We start from the raw sequence: 14,900 nt of genomic DNA, 5'->3' as shown, positions 1-14,900 counted from the left end.
TTAGGAGCTACGGGAAGCGTATATGTGAAGTCACCTAGTTAGGCAACCGTATTGGGCTGACTAACGTGGAAATTCAGAGAGCGGAAAAGACGTTATGGACACTAGCACAGGCGGATGCGTTTCCGGACGATGTTGCAACCCTCAAGCAAAACATGAAACTTTTTCAGTGACCTACCTGACATGGGTAAGTATGACATGCAAGATTGAATGTAATAGACCATCTCGATACATCAGATCCGTCATATTCTGGATAAAACGCGGATTTTTGCATCGTTGTATCAAATCGGAAAACTTTTCCAGGAGCGCAAACATCCGGTTATGTACATGGCTTTCCGACAAAACTGATAAGATACAAAACTGAGCACTCCAACGGTGCGATGTCCACCTAGAACCTAATGGGAAGTAATTTAAAAAAATGATTGGTTACGGTTAGCATTATCTTAAGCCTAGGATACATATTTTACATGTCATAACGGTATCATATTCATTTCATTCTGCCATACTTACTGCACACCGAGGCGAGAGCAACGTTCGATTGGACCAGTGAGCGAATAACAGTTTTACACTTGAATAACAATAGATGCTAATAAATTGCTTTGCTAATGAACTCTTGCTGTTTCGAACAAAACAAAGAAGTGTTCGGTACTATTCAATCACAATCACCAACATATATATACAAATACGTAATAATAGCTATATTCTAACTGCTCGAGCGGCTGAAGGAAAATCTGCGCTTTTAGTTTTTTTTTTCCTATTTGATCGCGTCCTATGCTAAACTAATCCTATCAACAATCACTGAGCCAACTCTATGTGAGTGATAATGATCGGCACACCGTTTTTTTTTTTTTTTTTGATTTGTCTTTTAGACAGGCTAAGACCACGCCGTTTATAAGTTGCTCAGTTTATATTTGTTCAGATAAATACAATTTGTATTGGTAAATCGAAAAAAATTTAACGTGATACAAGGCTTGTGGCAACAACTGATTGCTGAAATAGCCAATTAGGGACAGTTTACAATTAATAGTAAGCAGTAACGTTTTAGATAATAAATGATAACAAACATCTTTAAGTATTTTTAGCAGAATTACTGAAATTTTTTTAATGATATGGGAGAAATTTAAGAAACAAAGAAGCCCACTAAAACTTTTGAAGGCAACTAAGAAACGGCGTGCCTCTCGGGTGTGAAGATGATGGATATGGTTCCCTACAGACACTGGCTGTCGACCGACCGGAAGTCAACTGTCCAAATTCAGTTTCTTTCGAATCCACAGGATGATGCTCTGTACTCTTCTCTTGGTTTGTATATTCTTACCAGAAGAAAACTTCAATTTTCTAAATAAATCACAATACTTGTACTACAAAGATAAACAAGTCGCCCGACGACCTCAGGCAACTTTTACAATACATTCTAGAAGTAATTAACAATACATATTTGATAAATGAAGAATATATCACAGAGAGAAGCGATTGAACACTGAGAGCACTTGAACTCGGAACCAGCGTGCGGCAAATCACATCGTGTACACCGGATGTACAAAGTGGCCAGTGCTGCTGCCTTTACGGGTCCGCTGCCGAACTCCATGGCGGCGCAAACGAGTGGACACGCGTGGGAAATGAGGTGTAGAGTTTGGGTGTCAGCGTGTGTACGTGTGTGTGAGAAAATTTCCAAACACAAGGCCAAGGATTGCCGAAAACGGAAATGATGAGGTGGGATGAAGATGAATTGAATGGAATCTTTTCTGTCGGATGATCAGATTGAGGATGGAAAGAAGAAGTTCTATGTTCGGAAGTACCGTGTCCTCTCTCGTCTGGCGCGCTCGCTTATGTCTCACATACCACAGAAAAAAACGGGGTCGGGAGAGGGTAAAAAACACGAGAATGAATCAGTCGGAAGAAATTGATCGACACTTACCTCCTCGCACTTGCGCTTGCTGCCCTTGCGCTTCTCGTAGTCGGCGTACTTGCGCCAGTAGCCGTAGCAGTACGGGTAGTGGGCCAGGAAGGCGTCGTACGCCTCGCGGGCCGCTTCGATGTCATTCTGCGAAGTAGAGGAACGCTTTGTTCAATATCGAAACATGCCAGAAGCATGGTGTTCAGCTTACCTCTTGATCAACATATTGAAGGAGATAGGTCCAGGCAGTGAAATCGGTGGAATCATCATTGACTGCCTTCCAGTATTTGTCCAGATCTGGCAGTTTCTTCTTCTCGGGCTCTGTAAAAGAAGTTGAAAGGAGTTGACTAAAAGATCTTGCCGGATCCAGTACGAATCCTTGACTGAGTCCAGGACGCATCGTGAACGGATGCTGAATAAATTCCAGAAGAAATGCTGGACGGATTCCAGGAGTAATCGCGGACGGATTCCAGGAAGAATCGCGGACGAATTCCAGGAGGAATCGCGGACGGATTCCAGGAGGAATCGCGGACGGATTCCAGAAGGAATCCTGGATGGATTCCAGGAGGAATCCTGCACGGATTCCAGGAGGAATCGCGGACGGATTCCAGAAGGAATCCTGGATGGATTCCAGGAGGAATCCTGCACGGATTCCAGGAGGAATCCTGCACGGATTCCAGGAGGAATCCTGCACGGATTCCAGGAGGAATCCTGCACGGATTCCAGGAGGAATCCTGCACGGATTCCAGGAGGAATCGCGGACGGATTCCAGAAGGAATCCTGGATGGATTCCAGAAGGAATCCTGGATGGATTCCAGAAGGAATCCTGGATGGATTCCAGAAGGAATCCTGGATGGATTCCAGAAGGAATCCTGGATGGATTCCAGAAGGAATCCTGGATGGATTCCAGAAGGAATCCTGGATGGATTCCAGAAGGAATCCTGGATGGATTCCAGAAGGTATCCTGGATGGATTCCAGGAGGAATCCTGTACGGATTCGAGGAGAAATTGTGGACGGATTCCAGGAGGAATATCGGACGGAAACCAGGAGGAATCCTGGACGGATTCCAAAAGGAATCCTGGATGGATTCCAGATGGAATGCTGAACGGATTCCAGAAGGAATCCTGAACGGATTCCAGAAGGAATCCTGAACGGATTCCAGAAGGAATCCTGAACGGATTCCAGAAGGAATCCTGAACGGATTCCAGAAGGAATCCTGAACGGATTCCAGAAGGAATCCTGAACGAATTCCAGAAGGAATCCTGAACGGATTCCAGAAGGAATCCTGAACGAATTCCAGAAGGAATCCTGAACGGATTCCAGAAGGAATCCTTAACGGATTCCAGAAGGAATCCTTAACGGATTCCAGAAGGAATCCTGAACGGATTCCAGAAGGAATCCTGAACGGATTCCAGAAGGAATCCTGAACGGATTCCAGAAGGAATCCTGAACGGATTCCAGAAGGAATCCTGAACGGATTCCAGAAGGAATCCTGAACGGATTCCAGAAGGAATCCTGAACGGATTCCAGAAGGAATCCTGAACGGATTCCAGAAGGAATCCTGAACGGATTCCAGAAGGAATCCTGAACGGATTCCAGAAGGAATCCTGAACGGATTCCAGAAGGAATCCTGAACGGATTCCAGAAGGAATCCTGAACGGATTCCAGAAGGAATCCTGAACGGATTCCAGAAGGAATCCTGAACGGATTCCAGAAGGAATCCTGAACGGATTCCAGAAGGAATCCTGAACGGATTCCAGAAGGAATCCTGAACGGATTCCAGAAGGAATCCTGAACGGATTCCAGAAGGAATCCTGAACGGATTCCAGAAGGAATCCTGAACGGATTCCAGAAGGAATCCTGAACGGATTCCAGAAGGAATCCTGAACGGATTCCAGAAGGAATCCTGAACGGATTCCAGAAGGAATCCTGAACGGATTCCAGAAGGAATCCTGAACGGATTCCAGAAGGAATCCTGAACGGATTCCAGAAGGAATCCTGAACGGATTCCAGAAGGAATCCTGAACGGATTCCAGAAGGAATCCTGAACGGATTCCAGAAGGAATCCTGAACGGATTCCAGAAGGAATCCTGAACGGATTCCAGAAGGAATCCTGAACGGATTCCAGAAGGAATCCTGAACGGATTCCAGAAGGAATCCTGAACGGATTCCAGAAGGAATCCTGAACGGATTCCAGAAGGAATCCTGAACGGATTCCAGAAGGAATCCTGAACGGATTCCAGAAGGAATCCTGAACGGATTCCAGAAGGAATCCTGAACGGATTCCAGAAGGAATCCTGAACGGATTCCAGAAGGAATCCTGAACGGATTCCAGAAGGAATCCTGAACGGATTCCAGAAGGAATCCTGAACGGATTCCAGAAGGAATCCTGAACGGATTCCAGAAGGAATCCTGAACGGATTCCAGAAGGAATCCTGAACGGATTCCAGAAGGAATCCTGAACGGATTCCAGAAGGAATCCTGAACGGATTCCAGAAGGAATCCTGAACGGATTCCAGAAGGAATCCTGAACGGATTCCAGAAGGAATCCTGAACGGATTCCAGAAGGAATCCTGAACGGATTCCAGAAGGAATCCTGAACGGATTCCAGAAGGAATCCTGAACGGATTCCAGAAGGAATCCTGAACGGATTCCAGAAGGAATCCTGAACGGATTCCAGAAGGAATCCTGAACGGATTCCAGAAGGAATGCTGAACGGATTCCAGAAGGATTCCTGAGTGGATTCGAAGAAGAAATGCTCATTCCGGGAGGAATCTTCACAAGGTTTCGAGAGAAATCCTTGCAAACCTTGTAATTTTTTAAGGATTCTGCGACCAATCACAAAAGAAACCCTCGTCACCAGGTACCAGGAAGGATTTGGACTTCCTTCAGATTAACTTACACTTTTAGTTTCATCCAGACGTCAACAAAGTACGGATACAACCAAAAACAATGGTCTAAATTAGACTTACCGACTGGAGCGTCCACTTTGGTCTTCTTCTCCGGGGCCTCGGCGGACTTGTCCGCCTTCTCGTCGTCCTTTTCCAGCTTTCGCTTGGCCGATTCCTTTTTCTCCTTACCGTCCGTCTTGGACGATTTCTCGCTTGCTCCCTTGCTATCAGTATCTTTTTTCTTGCTAGGAACCTCCTCGCTCTCTGCCCCACCGGACGCCTTTCGCTTCTCCTTGGCCGAATCGGGCAGCTCCTCGTCGGATACGTTATCCGTGTCGGCCGGTAGATCGGCCTTTTTCGCCTCCGGCAGCTCATCGTCCGACACGTTATCCGTATCGGCTGGCAGTTCGGCTTTCTTCGGGTTGGGGAGTTCTGAGTCAGAAACGTTTTCGGTGTCTTCGGGGAGTTCTGCTGGCTCTGGGGCGGGCAGTTCTTCGTCCGAAACGACGTCGGCGTCTACCGGGAGCTCGGCCGTCTTGGGCGCGGGTAATTCTTCGTCTGATACATTATCGGCGTCTGCTGGAATTTCTGCCTTTTTGGGTGCTGGGAGCTCTTCGTCTGAGACATTGTCGGCGTCTTCTGGGAGTTCTGCTTTTGCGGGTGCTGGTAATTCCTCATCGGAAACGTTGTCGGCATCTTCAGGTAGCGCTGCCTCTTCGGGAGCTGGCAGTTCTTCGTCGGAAACGTTGTCCGTGCCGGTTGGGAGCTCTACTTCTGATTTTGGCAGCTCGTCTTCGGACACAACTTCCGCGTCTGGGGGCAGTTCGGCCCGATTGGGTCCCGGCAGTTCGTCGTCTGAGACTTCCTCTGCGTCATGAACCTGAGGTTGGACTGGCTGTGGGAGTTCATCCTCCGAGACCATTTCCGCATCCAGATCGGTGTTCTTGGAATCGTCCTCTTCGCAGAGACCATTGGCAACGTTATCGGCCAGAGCATGATCGCTGCTTCCGGTCACCTCGTCGACGTTGTCACCGTTTACGTCTAGCGAAGGGGGTTCCGGTGCCTCTGGGACCTCTTCCGGCACGCTCAGTACGACATCCTCATCAGCGGACGAGACAGCAGCCGGCCGGGAGGCTGAGTTTTCATCAACCACCGACGGAAGGCTGTTAGCATTTTCCTCCGCAGCCAAGTTGGCAATGAAGACACTTTCTTCCGGCGCGCCACCGGGGTCCTCTTTGTCCGAAGACGATTTCGTGTCCACTTGGAACTCCTCGAAGAGATTGGTCGAGCTGTTCTCATCGGTTGCCTTGTTCTGCCCCTCCAGCACCGGGACAATCAGATCCTGCAGCTGTTCCATGACCTGTTTGGTGTCCGGTTCGTCCGAGTCCACAACGGGCTGGAAAGGAAGAACACAATTAGATCCAAAATTTGGAAGGTACAATTCAAAGGATTATTATCAAAGCAAATCTTCGATCAGTTGGCCCTTGCGAGGTCTTCTTTGAAGCGCAAATCACCCGAAGGCTATCTGCATCTCTCGGGAGGAAACGGAACAACGCCGCGTTTCCCCTTATAATCGCATGGTTTATCATCATTAATTTGAGATATAAATCAAGGACGCATTATAAACACTTACCTCTTCCACGACGACGGGTTTCTCTTCCGGCACTTCCTCCGGTTCCGGCTGTTTCTTGTTCCGTCGAGATGACCGCGTCGGTGTTGGAGCCACCGGTTGAGGAGTTTTACCTCGTTTGGAACGGGTACTTCTACGACCTACAAACAATCGCAAAACAAAATCCAAAGTCAGCACTTCACGCCGCAGCTAGTGTTGTTGATAAACACGCGGGGAAACGGGGGAAACCCGCTAATCTTTCTGCTGTCGGCGGTAACACGCTCGTTGAAAACTACTCTAAAGTGAGTAGTTTTCGACTCAGTTTTGAACTTCATTGAAAATTGCCAAAAGTGAGTGACAGTATTTTTCTAAACAGAGTTATTTTTCACTCACACTTTTAAAATTGGGACTTTACTCTCTTCTGAGTGACCTTATTTTTTTCCAAAGTGAGTTGTTTTTCACTCAGCGGCTTGAAATCAGGACAGAACATGTTTTTTGAGTAGCAACATTCAAATTTCGGGCCGCTAACCGTCATCTTTTATGTTTTTGCTAAGTTAAATCCTGGGTCTGAAAGAAATTAAGAATCCCGGAGTTACTTCTATTAATTTTGTAAAATAAATATCCCCTGTTGCTTAGCTGGTAAGTTATTCTTTGTTTGTTCCATTATTCTCCACAGCTATAGTTTTGCTTGTAGCAATTAATTATTCCAGGAATTCGTGCAAAGAGGCGAAAACAAGTAGACGGCATTTTCATTAAAAGTAATTACAAAGTTCCTGTATGGCGCCTTCCTCCTAAGAGCAAATCTCGGTGCAAATAATTAAGCACGCAGTCAAGTAAGTAAGTCAAATAATTTGAATAAGTCGAAAGTAATGAAAAAATCTTAAATTACGCAGAATCAAGACCAGAATGCATCAGAGTACCGGAGTATCCCCGTATCCCATCGCAACGCCAGATTGCCGTAGTTGCAAACAAGCTTGAGAATACCGCGCATTATCGTTGCGAATACAATGTATTCAACTCTGTATTTACAATCATTTTTAATAAATATTAATTTTTGTTTTCCATAATTTTGTTCTTATTGTATTCTAGTAAAAGAAAAATTAAAAAAAAATATTTCTACTCACTTTACAAAATCGCGATTTTAAAGTTACTCAGTTTCTACTCAGTTCTGACAAAATCCAAGTTTACTCTAAAGTGAGTAAAGCCGAATTACTCTCTTTTGAGCTGTTCCACTTTCTACCAAAGTGAGTCGAAAACTACTCATTTTAGAGTAGTTTTGAACGAGCGTGTAACCGCAGCAACAAGAGCAACACAAGCATCAGGCGGCTAAACGAACATCGAAGCAGAAAAAAAAAAACAGCATACGCGACAAAAATTAATGGCGGAAGAGCCGCCGTCGTCCGCACCGTGCAGAACCACAACTTGAAAAGATGTTTTTCGCGGAGAAAAACATCTTTCGCCGGACAATTTTATACTTTTTCCACTCACTGGTAACTGATCTACAATTTAACGATATTTTTGCCGCGATTAAACTGCCATTTGCAACTAAAATTACCTGTTTCTTCCGGAACGGGAACGTCTTCATCACTTACACTAGCCATCTTTTTTTCGTCTGGTGTCTGTCTGTCTGTTCTGCGCTGAATCGGTTGTTCGCCGCCGGAGCGACGCGATGACGGCTTGCTCTGTGTGACAGTTATGCTGAATTGCTGAATTTATGCACGGCAAAGGAAAATTGTGCACCCATTTCTGGATCATTATTTGAAAACGGCTCAAGAGGTCTTGTGCCTTTTTCGAAAAATTTAAAAACATTCAATCACAGACAAACAGACGTCTCACTCTACTCACTTCCCATCGTATCCCTTTTTAACGGATTATTCTAATATTCCATAGTTCGCAAATTGCGCGCTCATGGTGCTCGCATTGTTTTTACTCCTGTTGACGTTTGCTCACTACCGCCATCTATTCAATCTAGGATCCTAGTATTCAATGAGTGCGTATCACAGCGTAGTTAGCATTGGGTGATTATCAAGGTGATTATGTTTCCGTGACGATTATGTTTATCGCATTTTGTCCCAAGTGATACGTCTATTTGTCTGTGATTTAATGTTTCGTAGCAGCCCGCCCACGCAAATGAACACTATCCACTTATCCGCGATCGGTAATGGCGGCGGCGAGCATATCCAACCGGTTTGGAATTTGACGTTTTTTGGGGGAAAGTCAAAACAGTTTCATTCTCTTCCTCACCCCTTCACCCACCGATCGGTGGCGCCAACCGATTGCGATCCCCACGAAACGTCAAAATTCGAATCGGTTGGTTGTGCCCTAGGGGCAAGACACTGTGCGAACGAGTGCAACTCTGAGAAATTGTGAGTTACTCTTTTTACCTTAGTTCGAAGAAATATGTCGAAATACACCCCTAAAACTGCTCGAACAGCGGGCTATCGGGCAATATTGTTTTGGTTTTGCGATAGTATCAGGCAACACTTCGGGAAAAACAGATCTGAGTGATCCAGAGCTATCCAGAGAAATACTGAGCAACACTTCGATAACAGAGTTACTCTCGCTGTATCTGTCTTGCCCCTAGCCGCGAGCAATAATGGCGGCGGCGGGCACAAATAACCGATTCGAATTTTGACGTTTCGTGGGGATCGCAATCGGTTGGCGCCATCAAACGGAGGGTGGATGGGTGAGGAGGAGTGTGAAACTGTTTTGACTTTCCCCCAAGAAACGTCAAAATCCGAACCGGTTGGCATGTCCGCCGACGCCATTACCGCTCGCGGATAAGTGGATAAGCCGTAACACAGGCATTAAATCGGTTCTTTAGTCGAATGTAGAACATGGTTTACAGAGCTAATTGGAACTATATTCCCCAATCCACTTATCCGCGAGCATCCGGCGGCGGGCACAATAAACCGATTCGAATTTTGACGTTTCTTGGGGATCGCAATCGGTTGGCGTCACTAAACGGTGGGTGAAGGGTAGAGTCAGTCTAGTTAGAGTCTGGCGGACTGTCACTTTCGATCGGAGCCAATCGAGCATGACGTCACGATGTAGCATTTATCGGTGAGAACACTATGACGTCATGCTCGATTGGCTCCGGTTGAAAGTGACAGTCCGCCAGACTCTAATTATAGGGACTCTAGTGAAGGGGTGAGAAGGAGAATGAAACTGTTTTGACTTTCCCCCATGAAGCGTCAAAATCTAAAACCGGAACTTTTAGAATTCATAGCTCTGCATATGGAAAGTATGTGCAAAACAATTATATTTTATGCAAACATTTTAAAATCTAAATGCCGCATATAAAATGAGAATTTGAGCCACCGATTTGCTTTTATCTGCTTTGTGCACATAAAAACTAATGGAGTTTTCATTTCAGTGTAGATATCTACACTCAGCGAAAAAAAAACTAGCGAAATTCATCGAAATACCTTATGAAAATTTGCTATAACTAATTCTTATGGATGATATAAGAATACCTTATGGAAATTGATCGTGCTTGCTATGAAAAATTTCATAATATAGACTTATGAAAAGAACAAAAAAATCTTAAAATGATGCAGACTGGATTCGATCCATAAACGTCGGGATCACCGAGCCCGTATTTTATCCACACGGCTTCCGACGCTTGAGAATATTTACCTTGTTGCTAAACATGAATAAAAGCCAAGCTGTGAGACGATTTTACGTCATAGAGTGACCTTATGGTCCACTGCACGAATTTATTCTGGCCTGCTTACTCTCACACGAAATTTGACGTTTGGGCGGTGTTGGCACCTCTCAAACGTCAAATTTCGTGTGGGAGTAAGCATGCCAGAATAAATTCGTGCAGTGGACCATAGTGCCCACACAATGTATACGTTTGCGTGTGCGTGACAGTAGTTTGACACATTTCCCATGGGAAAACTGTCAAAAAAACGCAAACCTCGACGGAACGGACGCTATGTGTTCCAGGCTTATGAAATTCGTCCGAATCATTATGAATTATTTTAAGACCGTTTCATAAGTTGGGTCTTATGGAAATCTTGAGATTATTTGGCTGAGTGTAGTAAAAATTTCTGAGCGGGTAATCGCCATATAAATTTTATAGATTCAGCAATCATTTTATAGATTGAAGTACATGCACCTTTCATGAAGCCTTTTCGAGCGGCTGCTCGATTTTTTGACGTTCGGGAATGTTTTGATCCGCGAGCGAGCTGCAGTTTCTTCTGGATTCGTGTGTTTGCTGATTATGAAAGACGAAAGAATTTGTAATAAACTTAAAAATAGTGCTTTAAATTGAAATTTACATACAGAATGTCGATGTTCGGGGCAATTTTAAGGTACGGTAGCAACTGTTTCCCGAGTAAAATCAAATTTCGTTATTCATTTGGTGCTTTTTTTTTCAGGACGGCCACAAACTCGCAGCCGACGAAAACTTTCCTAGCGTGGCGCGCCCTCCACACCGGTCCAGTCACTAGCTTCCACTTCACGCCGATTCTGTGCGCGGAACCGCTAAAGAAAAAGAAGAAAATCGACCCGCAAATCCTGAAGCAACGCGAGGAGCGTAAGCGCAAACGTCTGGAGAAGCAAATCCGCCGGCTGGAGAAGAATGCCCGCCAGTTGAAACCGGTCGAAGAGCTGGAGGTTCCGATGGAGCTGATCGACGAGCAGAAGCAACGCAAACGAACCGGGGTGAAGGTGAGTCCGGAGGTGCTCGAAGATCGGGTGCTGCTGGAGAAGCAGTGGGCTAAGTATCGGATGGAACAGAAGCTGCAGGACTACCAGCTGATCGATCGGGTGCTGGCGGCGCAGACTAAGGCATTGAACGAGCTGCGGCTGGAGTCGGAGGAGCTGTACCAGAAGGCGGTCCAGGTTGATGCGGGGTTGGTGCCGTTCAAAGCGGTAGGGCCGGTGGCCACGCCTCCGATTGACGGGTACGAAATGCCCGACGGTGAGTATCTGGATGTGTCGAAGAAGTTCGAGTGAATTGGAAGGCGAATAAGAGTTGGATGTTGATTTAGGACAGTTGGAGTCGTGGGATTTATTGGTATCACATGGGTCCCTGGAACAATAAGGACGGAGGATACAGTATCGCTTGTAGGTAACGGACAGGAAATTTGCTGTTGTAGGGTTTCGATTACACCTGAATCACTTCATAAGCTCTGGAGCTTCTTTCGACAAAATTTGGTACACTTACAACTTCAACGAAATCATTTATTATCTACTTGTGGGTGGTAAACGTGTGCGCCGCCTTCGGACTGGCGGCGATCTTAACCGCCTGTTCGGAGCCGACCACGGCCGACAACCGCAACAAATCGTACTTGGTGTAGAGCACGGTGACGGTCATGGCGCTGGCATCGATCCCGTCCTTCCGGTTCTGGTACTCGTTGGCCATCAGGTTGATCATTTCGGCGTAGAACTGCGGATAGGCCGGAAGCTGGTAGAACACCAGATGGCGGATTCCCTTGATGCGTGGGCGGCGGAAAAAGTGCGATCGTTCGGAGTAAAGCAAGAAGTGGCTGCTGCCGTGGAAGAACATGTCCCGGGCTCGGGCGATCTTGGCATCCTTGGAGTACTCGCAGATCTGGACGAAGCTGAGTTCCTCCTTTTTGAAGTAGTTCCGTAGGCGGACATAATCGAAGTAGGACGGAACGTAGATGAGGCAACGAGCCATGGTGATTGATCTCAGCTGGGGAAGAAGCACCGTTGTGAAGTGCTGAAACTTGGAATCGAAGGACTGGTCCAGGGAGGTCACCTCGATGCGGTGGAAGGTCTGCGGAACCTGGACGACAACGTGTCGAATAGAACCGGCTTTGACTGGATTAGCGGCGCGGATTTTCCCCCGATAGTTGGCACATTTATTGTTGAAGATGGAACGAAACTCCGGAAGATCGTGCGAGGACAGAAGCAGCGTTTGGCGGTAGAAGCGAGACCACCCGTTAAGGCACCAGTAGCGAACGCGTGAAAAGTCCGTGTGTTCCGTGCTCTGAGGTTGGAGATGGAGGTGATCCATCAGGTGAATCACGTGATCCCAGTTCTGAGCCATGCAGATCTCCGCCTGGTCCAGGATTAGCAACTCGATCGACGACAGGAAATCGTAGTCTCGCTCGGCTTCGCCTTCAGCACCAATGGTCATTCGGAGACCCAGCGGGGACGCCAGGATCAGGTCCGAGTTGTAGTACTTGGTGTACAGCTTCATGGAACTCTTGCTGAACGATATGCCGATCCGGAAGTTATCATCCGTGTTACCGGAGAACACCCGTTCGTAATCCTCCGGCTTTGGGTTGTGCTTCGGAAAGTAGAGCGTTTGCCCTCCGTACTCGGCCTGGAAACGGCTGTAGTTCGTAACGGCCTTGGCTTCGTCTCCGGCGAATTGCTTCTTCAGAGTTTCAACGATCTTCAATGCCGAACTCCGGAAGGGCGCCACAATGAGAACTTTCGGTCGAACCAGGCCTTGATCGCGGTATTCTTGAGCGGAACTGATCGCGTTCTTGATCTTTTTCTTCTGCTTTTTGTTGTTAGCCGCTTCGGCCAACTTCAAATTGTGATGGAGGATCTTCGATGTGGACTTTATGATGTGATTCAACGCGTGCAGGCAGTAGACAAATCGCAGGGATTCCCCGTTGTCCAAGGTCCTCGACGGATAGTACAAGTCCTGGTAGTTGTTCAAGATTGAAAAACATTCGGCTTGTAGTTCGGTGAAGATCGGCTGCTCTAGATGGCGTTGGATCCGTTCCTTGAGGAAAAGCTTCTTGGGATCTAACTCGGCCAGGTTCAAAGCCTTTGGAACCGTTCCTTCGGGGGCATATGTTTCCTCGTCCTCCAGTAGTACAGATTTCTTACTTTCCTTATTACGATCTTTGGGAATTTCGATCATCAGCTGTCCCAGCTTCTTGAACTTAATCGTGCTCTTCTGGACCACAGCCGGACTGACCGATATCGACTCCAACAGCTGTGGACTGATGTTATGGCTAATGTGAGCCATATACGGATCCCCCTCGATGCCTTCTTCGTCTTCCGATCCTTCCTCTGAGTCTTCAACATCGACTTCTTCCTCCGAATCCCCATCCGAATCATCTTCAGAACCGACCTCCATCTCATCGTCTCCTTCCTTACTTGGTTCCTCAACTTCCTCTTCCTCTACATCACTATCCTCACCCTCCTCCTCCTCCTCTTCGCTCTCACTTTCCTCACTCTCGATAGCCTCCTCCCGCTTCCCCGCCCCCTTCCGACCGCTGTTCAACGTCTTCACCAGCGTCTCGAAGTCATCCTCCCGTTCGTCCACCTCTTCCTCCTCACTTTCCCCGTCCAAATCCCGTTCCCGTGCCTCCACCGCCGAATTCATCCGCTGTTTGTACTTCCGTTCGGCGTCCTGCTGGCGCTTCAACGCCTCCATCGCTTCCTTGCTGCGCTCCATGTGGCGCAGGTTCTTGCGGAAGCGCGAAACCGGTGCCTTTTGGGCCTGCTCTCGGCGACGTTGTTTCTTCATGGCCGCGGATAGCGGCGGTTTGCCGCCGCGACCTTTCTTACCACCATGCTGGTGTTGCTGTCCTTTTCGAGGCTTGTTGGCCATCGTGTGCCTTGAACCGACGACGACGATGGGTTTTCAACCGATTTTTATCGAAATTCCGCGATGTTGATTCGAGTCGATGTTTCGAACACGCCTGGAACACGCACGACGAAGGTAAACATACTATGCGGTGCACGTTGTGGTTAAAAATGTCAAACGCGAGGGGTGCTCAAAAAATTTAGAAAAAATGAAAAGGCTTTTTGTTGCAGCAATAAGCCATTTCACGAGACGTTTCAGAACAGCTGATCGCAGCAGCGGCGTCAACTGACAGAAGTCCACGCACGATTGTTTTGCTAGGATCTCGTGTAATTTTTGAAAAGGTACTTGTTCGACAAATTGGAGATATGAGAAATTGGTACCAAAAAAGGCTCAAAAGCAGTCGCAGAAGCAATACAAATCTCATAAATTAATCAGGTATTTTTTTGTTGCGATTGGCTCGTTAACTTGCCGAAAAGAATAAAAATAAAAATTTCTAATTATTGTTTTGGCCAGTTTCAAAAACTACGCTTGACTTGCGCGCAGTCATTAACCATCATCAACCGGATGATGATTGAAAACGTAAACATCAGAGCGCGGGGTTCTGTCGTTTGACTAGCCTCATAAAATAGACTATAATAGTGGTTTCTGCTTTTGGTGGTGTTGCGTGTACGTACGTTGCATTACACGAACATTACTTTAGTTACTGGTGGAAAATAGTAAACAAAAATCAGCTGTTCCCGGCAAAATCAAATGGGCATATTTTCAACCAGTAGATTTGCGTTGGTGTTCGTGACGCCACGCTGCGAAACCACTATGGTCCTATAGAGGTAATCACGTTCAAATGTATGCGTGCCTTTTTTGTAGATGTAGTTGTGAAACTGCGAGGAAAATATTTGCACTCTTGCCCCGGACGTTGGTTTTATCATTATTTACCCGTTTAGCCCAATTCGTTTGGGTAATATTTGCATATGCAATCTGAA

The 14,900-nt window shown here is 46.6% G+C and overlaps 3 protein-coding genes across 3 annotated transcripts in view; 1 reads left to right on the top strand and 2 right to left on the bottom strand.

Annotated features, from left to right (window-relative positions):
- LOC109422030 (pre-mRNA-processing factor 39) overlaps window positions 1-8,038 on the bottom strand; it is a 42,215-nt gene extending 34,177 nt beyond the window's left edge. The window contains exons 1-5 of the mRNA XM_019696669.3: window positions 7,948-8,038; window positions 6,417-6,553; window positions 4,865-6,179; window positions 2,103-2,212; window positions 1,913-2,038 (exon numbers count right to left, since the gene is read on the bottom strand). Coding sequence (XP_019552214.3) covers window positions 1,913-2,038; window positions 2,103-2,212; window positions 4,865-6,179; window positions 6,417-6,553; window positions 7,948-7,993 — 1,734 coding nt within the window. The 5' untranslated portion in view covers window positions 7,994-8,038. The remainder of the gene's footprint in view (window positions 1-1,912; window positions 2,039-2,102; window positions 2,213-4,864; window positions 6,180-6,416; window positions 6,554-7,947) is intronic.
- A 2,515-nt stretch (window positions 8,039-10,553) lies between these two features.
- On the top strand, window positions 10,554-11,396 carry LOC109422032 (large ribosomal subunit protein mL40). Its single transcript, XM_019696671.3, has 2 exons — window positions 10,554-10,711; window positions 10,778-11,396. Exons 1-2 carry the CDS (start codon window positions 10,686-10,688, stop codon window positions 11,355-11,357), a joined length of 606 nt encoding a protein of 201 aa, XP_019552216.3. The 5' UTR covers window positions 10,554-10,685; the 3' UTR covers window positions 11,358-11,396.
- Window positions 11,397-11,571: 175 nt separating this feature from the next.
- LOC115258249 (U3 small nucleolar RNA-associated protein 25 homolog) lies at window positions 11,572-14,040 on the bottom strand. The gene has a single exon (XM_062845509.1). It carries the CDS (start codon window positions 13,942-13,944, stop codon window positions 11,593-11,595), a length of 2,352 nt encoding a protein of 783 aa, XP_062701493.1. The 5' UTR covers window positions 13,945-14,040; the 3' UTR covers window positions 11,572-11,592.
- Window positions 14,041-14,900: the final 860 nt, after the last annotated feature.

The sequence above is a fragment of the Aedes albopictus genome, chromosome 1 (assembly GCF_035046485.1).
Source record: "Aedes albopictus strain Foshan chromosome 1, AalbF5, whole genome shotgun sequence".
NCBI lineage: Eukaryota > Metazoa > Arthropoda > Insecta > Diptera > Culicidae > Aedes > Aedes albopictus.
The sequence above is the reverse complement of the archived record's forward strand: the minus strand, read 5'-3'. Positions and strand labels throughout refer to the sequence as shown.